This window comes from Phoca vitulina, unplaced genomic scaffold (assembly GCF_004348235.1).
Source record: "Phoca vitulina isolate PV1807 unplaced genomic scaffold, GSC_HSeal_1.0 scaffold23, whole genome shotgun sequence".
In the NCBI taxonomy this organism is placed as follows: domain Eukaryota; kingdom Metazoa; phylum Chordata; class Mammalia; order Carnivora; family Phocidae; genus Phoca; species Phoca vitulina.
In genome coordinates, this window is record NW_022589726.1 from 19,042,191 (window position 1) to 19,056,802 (window position 14,612).

The 14,612-nt window shown below is 55.7% G+C and overlaps 1 protein-coding gene across 1 annotated transcript; it reads right to left on the reverse strand.

Moving 5' to 3' along the window:
* Nucleotides 1–6,151, reverse strand: ATG101 (autophagy related 101). Its single transcript, XM_032421053.1, has 4 exons — nucleotides 6,061–6,151; nucleotides 5,650–5,770; nucleotides 2,527–2,853; nucleotides 1–702 (listed from the first exon to the last, which is right to left on the reverse strand). The coding sequence occupies exons 3-4, from the start codon at nucleotides 2,776–2,778 to the stop codon at nucleotides 298–300; spliced, it is 657 nt and encodes a 218-aa protein (XP_032276944.1). The 5' UTR covers nucleotides 2,779–2,853; nucleotides 5,650–5,770; nucleotides 6,061–6,151; the 3' UTR covers nucleotides 1–297.
* Between the last annotated feature and the right edge of the window lie 8,461 nt (nucleotides 6,152–14,612).

Genomic DNA, 14,612 nt, shown 5'->3' on the forward strand with positions numbered 1-14,612 from the left:
TCAACCCAAATACATTCTCAACTTTATTCACCATCCTAGCGATGGCTCTTCCATACAGTGGAGGAAGGGGGACCCCCACAGGGGTGCAGAGAGACAGTGAAGGCCAGACTAACCATTAGCAAAGGTTAAAGAGATGACCAAAGACTGGCAGCCACAAAACAAGGAAGCCAGGGGTGGCCATTCCAAGTCTCATCAAGGACCTGGAGCACGTTCCAGAGCCCCAAGGGCCCCACAGTACGATCCCCGGAAGCCAAGGTCTACAAGCCATCCAGGAGAACCCGCGGCCCCAGTTAAGGCCTAGAGGGCAAGGGTGTCTTTGATAAGCCTGCGCATGGTGGTGGTGACTGAGGTGCCCAGGGCATCAGTGATCTGGAAGGAAATCTTGTAGAGGTAGGGCTGCACATCCCGCAAGCCTGTGTCAAACACGTTGTCCACCTCCGACTGCGTGGGCATCTTGGGCAGGTACTCGTGCCGGTTCATCACCTCCACAATGTTGATGACCTTCTCGCAGAGCTTCTCGCCCACCTTCTCCCGGCAGATCTGCCGCTCCTGCTCTGTGGCCAGGGCAACCACGTGCACCTTCACCGTCCACACTTCCCAGGGGATGCACTCGTCCGAGAAAGGCCAGCGAGACTTCTTCTTCTGGTAGAACTCCAGGGACATCTGCCCCAGCCCATCACCCCCAGAGTTGCGCAGCGCATCCTGGGGAAGGAGGGGTAACAGATGAGTAGGCCAAGACCTTGGAGGGGCTCTCGCCCTGTAAGCACCTCCTTCCTACACCCCAGGGTAAAAATTAGGCTCTCCGAGCTTTACCAGTCATTCAGGGAGGGCAGGGAATGAAACCCACAGGGGGCAAAGGATTCGTGTGCAGTGACACAGCAAACTGCCAGCCTAAACTTGAGTGCTCCTAGCAAACCAACAAAATCTGTCTCTAAAGAAAAGCAGAAGAGGGGATTAAAGCCCAATGATCCTTACTTAGAAAAAAGGAAACCAAGAGGGGCACCTGGGTGGCTCAGTCGGTTAAGCATCTGCCTTTGGGATTGAGCCAAAGGGGGGGATGTGCAAGGGGGGGTGCGGGGGGGTCCCTGCTCAGGGGGGAGTCAGCTTCTCCCTCTGCCCCTCCCCCACTTCTCTCTCTCTCTCTCTCTCTCTCTCACAAATAAATAAATAAAATCTTAAAAAAAGAAAAAAAGGAAACCAAGAAACAGAAGGGGGGAGGGAAGGACAGACCAGACCTGGCTTCTCCCTCTTCTCCTCTGAGAAGCAAATGAGACCACCTCATCCAGTAATTCTGCCTATCCCCTACCTCCAGGGGGTGTGGTGGCCCTACACTCCTAGGGCGGCTGGGACCCTGAAGCCCCTTTCCATCTGAGTTAAGACCAACTCGGAGGGTAAGGATGCTTCCCTCAAGTCCTAAACCGTCCATCAAGGAGTAATTCTCTCCTTTGTGGACAAAGCAAGGTCACGGGACCCTGACTGGTAGTCATAATGGCTAACACTTCTCTAGCTTCCTGTGGTGCAGGGCTGGTCCAAGCACTTGCCCTATCGGACTCATTTAATCCTCAGAGTGCCTATGCCTATGAGGCAGGTACGATTATCATTCCAATTTTACATACAGGGAAACTGAGGGCCAGAGAGGTGGAGTCACTTGCCCAAGGTCACACCTTGTTGGGTGGTAGAGCCTGGCTCCAGAATCCATGCTCTTAACCATTATATGCCACGTGCCTCTTACAGGTGTCTAGAGGACAGACGGCTGACTACCACAGCCTCCCTTGAAGAGGGACTGGGGAATGGGAGTGGGGGAACACTGTGCCCCGGGGGAGGGTCCACCTCCTGCCATGAGCACATGGCGCCCAGCACCATGTAGGCGCTCTCCAAACGTCTGTGGAATGGAAGTCAGACAGACGACCCTCCTCCTCTCACCTCCTTAAAAAAAGTTCCCTCTTACTCGAAAATTCAAAATAGCCACTCACTGAAATAGTGAAACACTGCAACCCTGAATTAAAACAAATTCCCACTGCCTGAGGTGACCAACACTAGCAGCCTGCTGTGTCCCTGCCACCTTCCTCCCCGCCCCCACAGGTACACACAAACACGTGCCACGCTGCGACGCCCCGCTGGACGGCAAGCACCTGAGCCCTGCAAGCCTCCCTCTCCGGGAATTTCCCAGGGGAAAGGAATTTCCTGAAGGAGAAAGTGGAAGCAGAGAGAAGGAGTCAGGAGGGCGGGAGAGCTGAAGAGTCAGACAGAAGGTCCAGCCCAGAGGTGGGGGGCAATAAGCACCCAAGGGAACCCGATGTCCATGCTGCAGGGGCTGCCTGCTCTCCTTCCCTGGGTATTTTTACCAACCCCTGCCCCTGCCCAAAGCCCTTCTCCCCGCAAGGAGCACTGAACACGCCTGTTCCTTGGACCGTGGAAGAACCTGACAGGAACACTCAGGAAGGGTAAGCTGGTCCAAGAGCAAGCCAGGGTGGAGGGGCACTCGAGGTCCACCTGCCGCCCGCTGCGCCACCTTGAAGTCCCTACCTTGAATTCCCCGACAACTTTGCGCAGGGCACGGTCCAGCTCCTCAGAGGAGACCCGCACGTAGGTGAAGTCGATGAAGTCACAGTCCACGTCCTGGGTGCCCACGGTGCCAATGGAGTAGGTGCCCTCCTTCTTGTAGTGGAACTTGCCCGTGCTACGATGCAGGAGCACCGTGTGCAGCACGGCCAGCATGGCCTCCTCCACCTGCCGCCCCTCCACCGACACCTCCAGCACCTCCGAGCGACAGTTCATCCTGCAGCCAGGAGCCCGCACCCGGGGGCGGGGCTGGAATGAACACGGGGAGCTTCACCCCAGCCAGGGGCCACCCTGCAAGAGCAGCCAGGTCAGCGAGCTGACACCTTCTGAATGATCTGCACGTTACCTGTCCACTTCCCTCCTGGCCCGGCCAGCCTCTGCCTCCGTGGCCCTTCTCTGCGTTTTGACAGCACTGCTACCAGGAAGACTCTCGGGATCAGAAAGGGAGAGCTTCAAAGTTACCAGCCCAACCAACCAGCCAGGGCTTGACCTCAGGACAGCATCCAGCGCAGTGGCCCGCGAAGGCTCCCTGTGCGGCACCTGCCAGGCACCGGCCGCTCAAGGCGAGCACGGCCCCTGCTCCTGAGCGGCCTTGGGACTGGACGAGAGAAAGGCAGGTGAAGGCCACCAGACTGGCCAGGGTACAAGGCGGGAGTAAAAAGGAAAGGAAGATGGGCGTCTGGCTGCCTGGGACCCTGAATGCCCAGGTTAAGGCATGTGGACCCTGTGCTGAGGGCAGTGAAGAGTCAATGCACCACTGTGCCAAGATCAGATCTGTGCATCAGAAAGTTAACCGGATAAAAGGCAAAGGATCACTCTTCACTATTTTGTGGCCAGAAACTGCTCTGAGAAATCAATAAAAACTCTGAAGACTGAGGGGCGCCTGGGGGGCTCAGTCAGTTGACCGTCTGCCTTCGGCTCAAGGCATGATCTCAGGGTCCTGGGATGGAGCCCCTCGGTGGGCTCTCTTCTCCCTCTCCCTCTGTTCCACTCCACTGCTCATGGTTTCTCTCTCTCAAATAAATAAATAAATCTTAAAAAAAAAAAAAGAAGACTGGGCTTTGACACCTGACTGACACACGCACACACCCCCAATCTCACCTAGTGCCAGGGCCATCCACAGACTCCAGGATAAAAACTCAGATTTAAGGCAGAAAGGCTGGGCAAGAAGTCCACTTAGAGGCCCCGACAGTAGGGACAGTTACAGGGGCAGCGCAATGGATGTGAGGGAGTGAAGTGCGAAGTGTGGACGGTTTCACATCCAATGGTCCTGGGTCGAACCCCAGTTCTCCTATATCTTGCTCTGTGACCTCAAGCAAATCACTGTGTTTTATCTGTAAATTTGGATTCTTGTGAGGATCAAATAAAATCGCCTACGTAAAACAGCAGAATAGTGGTTAAAAACAGCAACTCTAAAGCCAGACAGCATGGGTTGGGACCCCAGCTCTGCCACTCGCTCACGGTGTGACCTTGTGCAAGCTACTTAACTCCTATGTGCCTCAGTTTCCTGAATCTATATAAAGGGGATCTATAAAAGCTACCCTGAAAGGACTGTCCCAGGGAGTAGATGAGTTAGCACCTGTGAAGCGCTTAAAGCAGTACCTGGCCAGTTGTAAATACTAAGTATCAGCCACTATAATTCATTATGATATCACTGTTGCCGAGAGAGGACACAGGCTATGATACAGCACAGGTGGAGCAAGTGGGAAGGCAACAACAGACTTGCAAACCAGACTTGATAAGTAGCTGAATATGAGCCCCAAAGGAGAAGGAATAGTCACATTTCTTGCTGAGCGTTCAGCTTACAAACCTGCCCTGACGGGGAACTCACCACCTATCACAGCAGACCATTCCATCTTTAAACAGCTCTACTCAGGTATTCCTTCTGCAGAGGGAATCTGCCCCTCAGTGCTTCAAACCCCTGGTCACAGTTTGGATATCAGGAGCCACACAGAATAAGTCTCACCCCTTTTCCACTAATGTGCCTTTCTGATATCCGGACACAACTCTTCCATCACCCCTCACCCCTACCACAGGTTTGTTTTTTTTTTTTTTTTAAGATTTTATTTATTTGACAGAGAGAGACACAGCCAGAGAGGGAACACAAGCAGGGGGAGTGGGAGAGGGAGAAGCAGGCTTCCCACGGAGCAGAGAGCCTGATGTGGGGCTCGATCCCAGGACCCTGGGATCATGACCTGAGCCGAAGGCAGACGCTTAACGACTGAGCCACCCAGGCGCCCCACCCCTACCACAGGTTAAAGGTCCCCAGTCCCCATACCCGTGCTAGCTGGACATCACATCTTATCTGGCAGCTCTCCTCTAAGTGTATTTCAGTTTGTCTCATCCCCATTAAAGAGCAATGCTCAGCAGTGAACACGAGGCAGTCTGTGGACAGCTCAGAGATCACGCTGGCTCTGCCTCTCGCTCGGCTACCAGCGCGAGTCTACCTGTCCTAGCAGCCATCTCTTCACGGGTGTTACCCTGTCTTAGCTCTCCCACTAGACAGACAGTTTCTTGAGGGCAGGACTGGACCCTACTCATCACTGGAAACTCGGTGCCTGGAACCTAGTACAAAGTAACTGCTCAAATCACCCTGATCGGGAGCCTCCAGGTCCTTCCAAGGGTTGCTGGATTGGTTTCTCCTACACTCAGGAGGAGTCAGGCTCTCCCACTCGTTTCTGCCCTCTAGTATTTTCCCTTCAACAGCCTCCCATCTAGAGGCTCCCACCTCTGGCCCAGCTCCCCCTTCTTCCACCACTTCCCCCTCTGGGGTCCCCCACAAACGTTCACCCAGGCCACTTCTTTCTTTTCCCCACGCCCAGGCTCTTCTCTCATTATTGAACAGTTCTAGGCAACACTCCTCCAAGAAGTCGGTAGTGACCAACCAATCCCAGCCTCCTTCCCACAGCAAGCCACCTCTGGTGCGTGATGAGCTTGTCTGTCCCCTTGCCCTCACCCTCGCCTCCGGTGAGGAGGGAGTCTTCTCGAGCAGGGCCTGGGAAGTCTCATCCCTCCTTTCCCCCCAAGGCCCAGGTCTGTAGAGCACAGAGCCAGGCTGGAGCCCAGGGCATCCCCATGCCCACTTACGCGTACAGGCTCGAGCGCGGGTCCCTCAGGCTCGGACCATGCCCTTGCTCCTCCTCACGCGCAGGTGCCCCCTCCGCAGGTGCGCCTCGACGTCCACGCCGGCGACTGAGCGCGAGAGAGCCTAAAAGCAAAAACAGAAGGCCCAGCGTCAAGACACTCTGGCGGGCCCAGGAAGGACCTTCTGCCCGGGTCCCGTGTCTCCCACCGCCACCACGCGCGACCCGCCGAAGTCCAGGGTCCAGGGGAGGAGCAGCCTCCTGAGGTCCCGGGAGGTGCGGGTGGGGGAGCCTCCCCGCGCCCAGCCTGGCCGCGCTCGGGAGTTCGAGGCGCGCTGTCCCTCCCGCCGGCCCGGGGAGTGCCCGCGCTTGCACAGGGGGAGGGGGCAGACGGTTGGGTGGAACGGCCCCCCACCTCCCGAGCCCGCGTCCCAGACCCGACGGCCACGCAGCCGCGCTCCCGCGGGCGCCCAACCACCGCGGCAGGAGGCGGTGCCGGCGGCGGAAGTCCGGGCCTCCGCCCCCGCCAGGCGGGCGGGTTCCACCGGCTCCGCGGGCCTCCGGCGGGGGGGCGCGAACACCGCCCGGCAGGGCCCCGACGCAGCGCAGCCGCCCGCCCCGCCTTACAGCCACGCCAACGGGCACAGGGGGCCACATACTGCTCCGTAAAAACCTGCTACTTTTTGTCTTGATTAGGTCTCGGAGCTTTGGATTCGATGGTGAGACGTATCCCCCTCATTTGGACGAGTCCATTCACTCCCACCACCGAGAATGTTGTTGTGTTTCGGCTGGAACGGCGCACTTCCGCCATAGAGATAGGAGGGAAGGAGAGGCCAGTGCGCTCTGTGCCGCCTCCCTAGGCGGAGAGGAGTCATCGGCGACGAGGCAGCATCTGGAACGCAGGTCTGGTTCCCCAACTCCGGGCTCAGGGGCCTGGACGGGGCACCGATCCCCCAAGATGAAGGGCATGCCATCTGGAGAGGTGGCCTGGAGATGAGCCCAGGCCGGTGCGCTGCATGATGCTGAACGGATGGCAAAACTTTAGCTTGTCCAGCGTGCATAATAGACAGAATCCCTGGCCCCACGATGCTGGAGAAAGGGGCATAACCTTACTGTGTTATCTTCATACAGGAGCACTACTTGGTGCTCTACCATGACCGATCTGGTGACAGTTCTTGTAAGGCTCATAATTCTGCCATTGCCCCCTGTGTGAGCCTCTTGACGTCACTCATCCTTTCTGATTTTCTCCTCTATAAATGGGGCGCTGTTGTGAGGCTCACAAGAGATAATTCATATGAAAGATCTTTGTGGAATGTGAAGTGTTGTACGAATGAGTGCATTTTTAGTGCTCTGTAACTTCTGGGAGCGAGTTTGGTTGTCCATGTAGATCGTAAGCCCAGGGCAGGCAGAGGTTTGTCCATTGTTTTGTTAATGCCCACAGAGCCTGGCATGCCCCTACCGCGACTCCGCCTGAGTGGTTTACTTGAGGATTAAGATGCTAACATACTTTCTTTCCCAAAATAATAATAGATCATATTTATTGAGTGGAATGTAAAGAGCATGATTCTAAGTGCTTTATGTTATGTCAATTAAGCTTGATAACGATCAATACTAGAAGGCAGGTAAAGAAACTGATGCTGGGAGAGGTTAAGTAACTTTCCCAATGTCCCCTGGTAAGTTGCCGAGCCTGGGGTTCAAATGCAGGATTCCATACCACTACAGAAGTTCTCTTTCTGGCTTCTCCACCCTGACCCTCCCCATGCACTACCATTCTCCAATACACCCCACTCAAAGCCTGCTCTCTTGTGAGAAGATGCCTTGATCAGTAGCATTTGCTAGTTTCCTATGATGGCTGATTTGAAGCTACAGGACATCCCTGAATGCAGAGTCCGGAATGAATGAAGGATGACATGTTGATCATCAGAGGTACAATGGGCTCTCTAGCATCAGTACCTGCTGGCTCCAGCACACCCTTTAGGTTCCCCCTCTCCCACCAGGTTTTCTTTCTTTCTTTTTTTTAAGATTTTGTTTCTTTGTTTCTTTGTTTCTTTATTTTAGAGAAAGGGGTGGAGAGAGAGAGTGTGAATGGGAGGAGGGGCAGGGGAGAGGAAGAGGGACTCTCAAGCCGACTCCGCACTGAGCACGGGGCTCAATCTCAGGACGCTGAGATCACCACCTGAGCCAAAATCAAGACTCCGGACACTTTAACCGACTGAGCCACCCAGGTGCCCTCCCACCAGTTTTTTTAAACCCCCACACAACTCCTTTTCTGGCTGACCTTTCCCCCCTCCTCATCAGTTCCCTATCCCCTCACCCTCCTCCCCATAGTTGGGCCCTGGTGCACTTGGTCTCTGGTTTGTCTCTGTCCCAGGTGCAGCTACCTCTCCCCTGGCAGCCTCAGAGTACCCCCAGGGCCTCAGGAAGGAGAAAGCTGACTGCCTTACAGACCAGCAACCTCTTCTGGAGCCTGGACTTAACCAGGAGGAATCAGCATAAAATATTGAGTGTGTGAGGAGCCAAAAGGGGAGACCGAAGGAGGTTAGAACCAGCCCTGGGGTGGGGGTGGGGGGCGATCAGAGCCTAACTCCCAGAGACTGCCGGTCAGTGAAGGGAGTGGCTGATCTCTTCCCTACCCCTGACACCCTCCATCTCAGGGAGGCCACAATCCTGACATCATCATCATCGTCACTACTACTACCCATCACTGAGCCTTAGTAGGCACAACACCAGCATTTCGAATGCACTGTTGTGTTGACTTCTCCAGCTACCTTTGAAGGTAAATACAATTTCCCCCCAATTTACAAGGTAATGAAACCCAGGCTCAGTGATATGTTGTAACTTACTTTGATGCCTAATTTTATGTGTCAACTTACCTGTGCCTCAGAGTGCCCAGACAATTTATTTAACATTATTCTGGGTGTGTCTGGGAGAGTGTTTTCTGAATGAGATTAGCATTTGAATCTGGTAGACTTGAGTAGAGCCGACTACTACCTCCCCAATGAGGGTGGGCCCCGTCCAATCAGTTGAAGGTCTGAATAGCAGAAAAGGGCTGACCCTACCGTGAATAAGGAGAATTCCTGACTGCTTTCAAGTTGGGATGCTGGGTTTTTTTTCCTGCTTTCAGACCTGAACTGAAATACCTGCTCTTCCCGGGTCTCCCACCTGCCAGCATTTGGAACTATACCCCAGCTTTTCTGGGTCTCCCACATGCTGACTACAGATCTAGGGACTTATCAGCCTCCATAACCACATGAGCCAATTCCTCATAACAAATCTCTTTCTATAGATATACATCCTATTAGTTCCCTTTCCCTGTAGAACCTTGACTAATACACTTGCCAAGGCCACACACTCTGTCCTCATTTCATCCACTCTTGTCCCTCCTCCAAAACTCACCCTGCCCCTGGAGGCTTTCCTGCCTGAGGCTGAAGCCGAGCCCCTCACCTTGCTTGTCTCCAGCCTGATGCTGGCCAATCCTTGCCTCCTCTTACCTCCCCAAATCCTCACAGGGCAGTTCTCACTGCACCTCAGACCTTGGGTCCTACACCCATGTGGGTGGTCCTTTCAGGGAGGGAGGGTCCAAAAAGTGAGACTGTGTGGAATGAATTATCCCACCCTATGATCAAGATGTAATCTTTTTTGTTGTTGTTTTTAGAGATTTTATTTTTAAGTAAGCTCTACACCCAACATGGGGCTTGAACTCACGACCCTGAGTTCAAGAGTCTCACACTCTACAGACTGAGCCAGGCACCCCTTCAAGATGTAATCATTTATTCATTCACTTATTCATTCATTCATGCCAGGCATGTAACTGTCCACATGGCACACCCATGTCATACCACGGTGGACAGTGTGGCCCTCTGAAAGCTCAAAGTCTTGCAGAGGAAATGTTCCTCCTGGGCAGGAGAACACAAGACCTGGTATGAAAGAAATGGCAGCAGGCTTTACAGGGACCAGAGGGGGCTTGGGACGGAGGCTCCTGCTGTCAATCTCGCGGGCCTGTGGGAGAGAACGTGCTACATTGAGAATAAGGAAGAGGCCCAAGCCCTGCTTTCGGCAAGGTGGGCAGTGACTGGACACCAGGAGGAAACCGGGATAGCTGCAGAGAGCACAGGATAGCAACGTGAGGGGATGGGCAGGAAGGGGGGAGTGGTTCCAGAAAGAAGTGGAGCTATAGGGAATTATTCAGGAAGGGGGGTTCCCGGAGAAGGGGAAAGAAAAAGGCTTGGGGGTGAGGTCTCCTTGAGAGCCGAGGGTGGAAACTGAGGCTTGCGGGGCAGGAGAGGCAAAGACAGAGAGAGTGGACTTCTCAGTCAGAGCCCGGCGCCACGGCCAGCCAGGCAGCCGAGCGGCTGGCTGAGGCCCTCTGAGCCAGGCCGGCAGCTGAGGCCAGTGCAGGGACCTTGAAGGCCAACCCAAGACCTTGGGAGTAGGCAGCTGGCTTTGCATGGTGACTGTGGCCTTGGATGGCCCCACCCCATCCTAGTGTGTGCCCAGGGGAGAGCTAAGCCCTGAAGCTGGGCCTGCAGGCCACCCCCAGTCGCTCCGGAGCTGACCCCAGTGGCGTCACGGGGAGTGACTCAAGCCCCAGCAACAACAATGAGTGGGACTGACGTCAGGCCGGGGGCTCCTGACGGTGCATAGCCTGGCCGGGTGGTCAGCACCCTGTCTGCTGACCCTCTCACCCCGGCCAGGCTGCGGGGCCACGGAGAATCAGCTGTCCCCTTCTGACATCTGGCCCCCTGGGATCCCGGTCATGGGCTCCTCCATCGCCCACCCCAACATCCCCTCCTCCGAGGCAGAGGAAATGGCTGGGCTTCCGACAGGGTAGCAGAGAGCGTGAGAAAGAGGCACCTCCCAGCCCCGACCTCGTCAGGCAGCCTCTAGACCTGGCTTGGGCTGGGAGGGAGCCCATCTGCTGCCTGTCCTCCTGGGGGATATGGGAATCTGCACTTCGGTGTTGGGGAAGGGTGGTGGGTACCATTCTCTGGGAAGGTCTATATGTTTGTCTCTCTGGCCAAGTTGGGGTGGGGATGGGGCTTAATTTCCGTGTCTGTCCTCAGGGGTAAGGGCTCTGTCATCTCTCCTTCCTGCAAGGTCTATGCATCTGTTCCTTTGGTCTCCTCAAGGTCTGACCCAGGCACCGGCACTTGGGTCCAGCCCCTACAGGCGCGGCCGCGGGGGCTGGGGGTGGCAGCTGGGCCAGAAGGGGAGTGCCGGGGCGGGGGTATGTGTGTGGGGGGGCTGTCCTGGTACGTGCTGTGTTAGCAGGGAGCAGTGCCCAGCTGCAAGCCAGGCAGGCGGGTGCCGACTGTCCCTGTCCTCCTAGTCTGGCACATCAGAGGGACGAGGCCCTCACCCAGCCCAGCCTTGGAGACCTGGACCCCAAGCTGGGTAACTGGGGTACTATGAGGATAGACAGATGCCTCTGGCCTGACAAGAAAGCAGAGTTACATAGAGATATCCCCTTACCGGGGGTAAATACCCTCTCCTTTTGCAAGGACAGTCACACAGACTCCTCTGGCCCAGAGAACAGATACACACATGCCTCCCAAAGGAGGAGGGAGGGGAGGGGGCTTTTGCTCAGCTTTGCCCTAACTCCTTCCTGCCCTCACAACTGGAGGCTGGAGGTTTCAAAGTTCCACTAGCCTGCCTAGACCTTGCCCCAGCAGCCCCCAACCTGGGGCCAAGGCAGGGCACGGCAGAAGCCTAGCCTGGAGCAGGGCTGGAGGGTGGCTGGATGGACACTCACCCTGTCAGCCTCGTCTTCTGAGGAGGCCCAGTGGTTCTGGGGTCTCCGCTGCAGTCAGGGACTTCGGTGGGGGCTGGGGCTAGTTCAGATTGACGCTAAAACTCCCTGGGACTCCCTAGGCCTAGCTGTCCCCTACAGGGGACCCAGCACTGCCCTCAGCCGGGACATGCCCCACGTAGCTGCCTCAGGGTTGCAGAAGGACATCACTAACCACCTGCTGACCGTCCAGCCACCACATGCGGCCTCCCGCCTCCGACAGCCTCTCGCAGGCTTCCCTCCGCGGCCACAGAGCAGGCTACCACACAGCCCAGCACACTGGACCCTCGGAGCCGACCGTGTGGCACAATACAGCTCCGGCACAGGGTGCTTGCCCGTGACCTTCAGAAGCTCCTCAGCTCCTTGAGGCCAACCTTTGCCACCTCCCTCCATAACCAAGTGCCGGTGGCCAGAGCCCAGGCATGAGGCAGTTTCCTCCATTCCAGGCCCCAGATGAGGGTCATCAGGCACAAACTCTGGGGTATAGAGCACCCACTCAGATCCTAGACCTCAGAGCCTCCCCAACCCCAGTCACAATGGCACCTCAGGGCTAGGGAGGGGGCCAGGGCCTCTGGGCACAGGGCCCAGCGTGGGTGGGGTAGGGGGGGAGACAGGGAGGCAGGCTTCCTGGGTCTCCATGTGAGGACAAACAGCAGGCTTTGAGGCCTTGGAAAATCCCGCCTGGGATTCCAGGCCCTGCCGGCGTCACTGCCTTTTGACTATTGTCCCCGTCGGAAACGGGCCCAGCCCCCGGCTAGCCGGGACAGAGCAGCCATTGTGAGGCCCCACCAGGCTCAATGCCCCCTTGTTCGCCCTCCCAGCTCCTAGCAAGACTTGGAGGCCAGTTCTTCCAGTTGCTCAGTGGAAAAAAAAGGGCCTGACTCCAGGCTCCAGCCCTTGGGCGGGGCAGGGTGGGGCAGGGCGGAGCTGGAGAAATCAGCCTCCCACCCTGTACCCCAATCACCAGAGTCCTGGAAAGGAGCCACCATCCATGATGGAGTGTCTTTCATTTACAGGGCCCTGGGCAGGGAGACCTAGTGGTTAGGTATTTAGACACACCCCGCTCTGCCACTTAGAAGCCAAGTGACCTTGGGAAAGTCATTTCCTTTCTCCTCTTTTGTAAAAGATTTATTGAGTGTTTGTTTTGCACCAGGCACTGTTTGAGTGTTTGATTTATTGAGTGTTTGTTTTGCACCAGGCACTGTTTGAAACACTTTGTATACATGCATTCATGTAATCATTGTAGTAACTTTATGAAATAGATACAATTATTTCCCCATTCATAGATGAAGACGCTAAGGCACAGAAAAATATCTGAGCCAAAATTCTACCGCTAGAAAGAGCTGGAGCCAAGATTTGAAGCCAGGCAGTCCGGTTCCAAGGGTCTTGCTCTTTACTACTCTGCTGTGCTCCCGGCCCATGAGGTGGGGATAACCACACTTTCCTCATGGGGTGGTAGTCAGGGTTAGAAACAACGAATGTTATATGAAAAGAACTTAGTGGGTGATGGAACCTTTATGTGGTAGCTATTATCATCACTATGGGGCTTAGATATCTACACAGACCAAGACTCTCCATTGCCCACCCCATACCCAACCCCTGCCTCTAACTCAAGCCCCTAAGTGGCCCTTTTGCCTTCCCAAAGGGCCTGTCTTGTGCTCCACATCTATCTGTGCTGAAGTTAGGGGTAAGGAAGAGAGTGACCCAAAGGGAGAGGACTCAGTCCAGTCCCACAGCTTTCCCAGCAAGCTCTGCTCCTAACCAGAGTACCACCCCTGGACCCACCTCCCCAGTGAGTGGATGGGGAAACCGAGGCTCAGGGAGGAAGAGAAGCGTCTCAGAGAGCAGCACGGAGTTGGAGGCAGGGCTGAAAATAGAAGCAGATCTCCTAACTGCCGCCTGCCCTGCACCTTGCCAAGTGTGTGCTTTGACAAAGGCTCATTCAGGGGCTCAGGCGGGGGGTGCCAGGGACACATGCTGGAGGTGGTGGTCATCATGTGCAGGGCCCAGGGCTCTCCACCCCAACCACACGTGGACCCTGCAGAAGGCCTGGGGCTGGACTGTCTTCCTAGAACCTGAGCAAGGGCACGTGGTTGATGGCTCCTCAGGGAATCTGCAGGCTGTGGCTGGAGCACAGGGAAAGGCCCTTGATTCTGTCCTTGGGAGCAAAGCCCTATTTTGTATGACTTCCATCCAGTCAGGGGCCTCCAAGTTGGAGCCTCAGAGTCCTGGGCCGAGGGTTGTGAGGAACAGGTGTAAGGGGCAGTGCTTTCAGGTCTCCTACCAGGTCCTTGAGAAGGATTCAATGCAGCTACACAGACACTGAGCTCAGTGAAGGGGGCTGGACCTGCATGGCTGGCAGCTACCTGGGGCCTCAGGTTGGGGTTGATCTAGATTCCTGTTTCTCAAAAAATTGGCACCTAGACCACAGGCATCACAAGCACTCTGAGTGCTTGGTGAAAGCGCAGATTCCTAGGCCCTCCCCCTCAGCAAAGTGAAGTTTCTGACATAGATCCTAGGAATCTGCATCTTAAGGCAGTTAAGCAACTGATGAGCTTGGGAGTTGGAGGACCTACATAGGGTCACCTGACTACAGATAGGAACCCCGAACGATCTTCTTCCCAAGAGAACAACGGCCACCAGCAACCCGGATCTTATTGCTGGGGTGCTAGGCAGGTAGGGAGGAATGTGGAAAATGCAGATGGAAAGAAAACTTGTACTAACAACTAACACCATCCTGGGCTGCCCTGCACCCAGCCCCAGGCTCAGTGCCCCCCACCGACGTTCCCGGACTCCCAGTGGCAACACGAGGCAGGCTCTGGCCCTCACCCTGTCTTACAGATGTGGAAGCCCAATCAGAGACCATGGCCCCAAGGAGGAACCGTGACAGCCGAGTGGCGCTCTTGTCCTTCAGCCCGCAGGCCTCTACCACAGGCCCCATCCACCAGGTGTGGGCTTATCAGAGGCTTTCCACACATCGGAAACTAGTCTGAGTGCTTTGTGTAACAACCCCAAAAGGCAGGTGTCAGGATTATCTACCTCTTAGAGAAGAGTAAACTGAGGCCTGTGAGCTCAGGTTGGTAACATCCACGATTCATCCAGAGCTGCTTCTGTCTCTTCAGTAATCATGGGGGGGGGGGGGAAGGTGCGTGTGGTGTCAGAGACAGACAGGCTCCCGG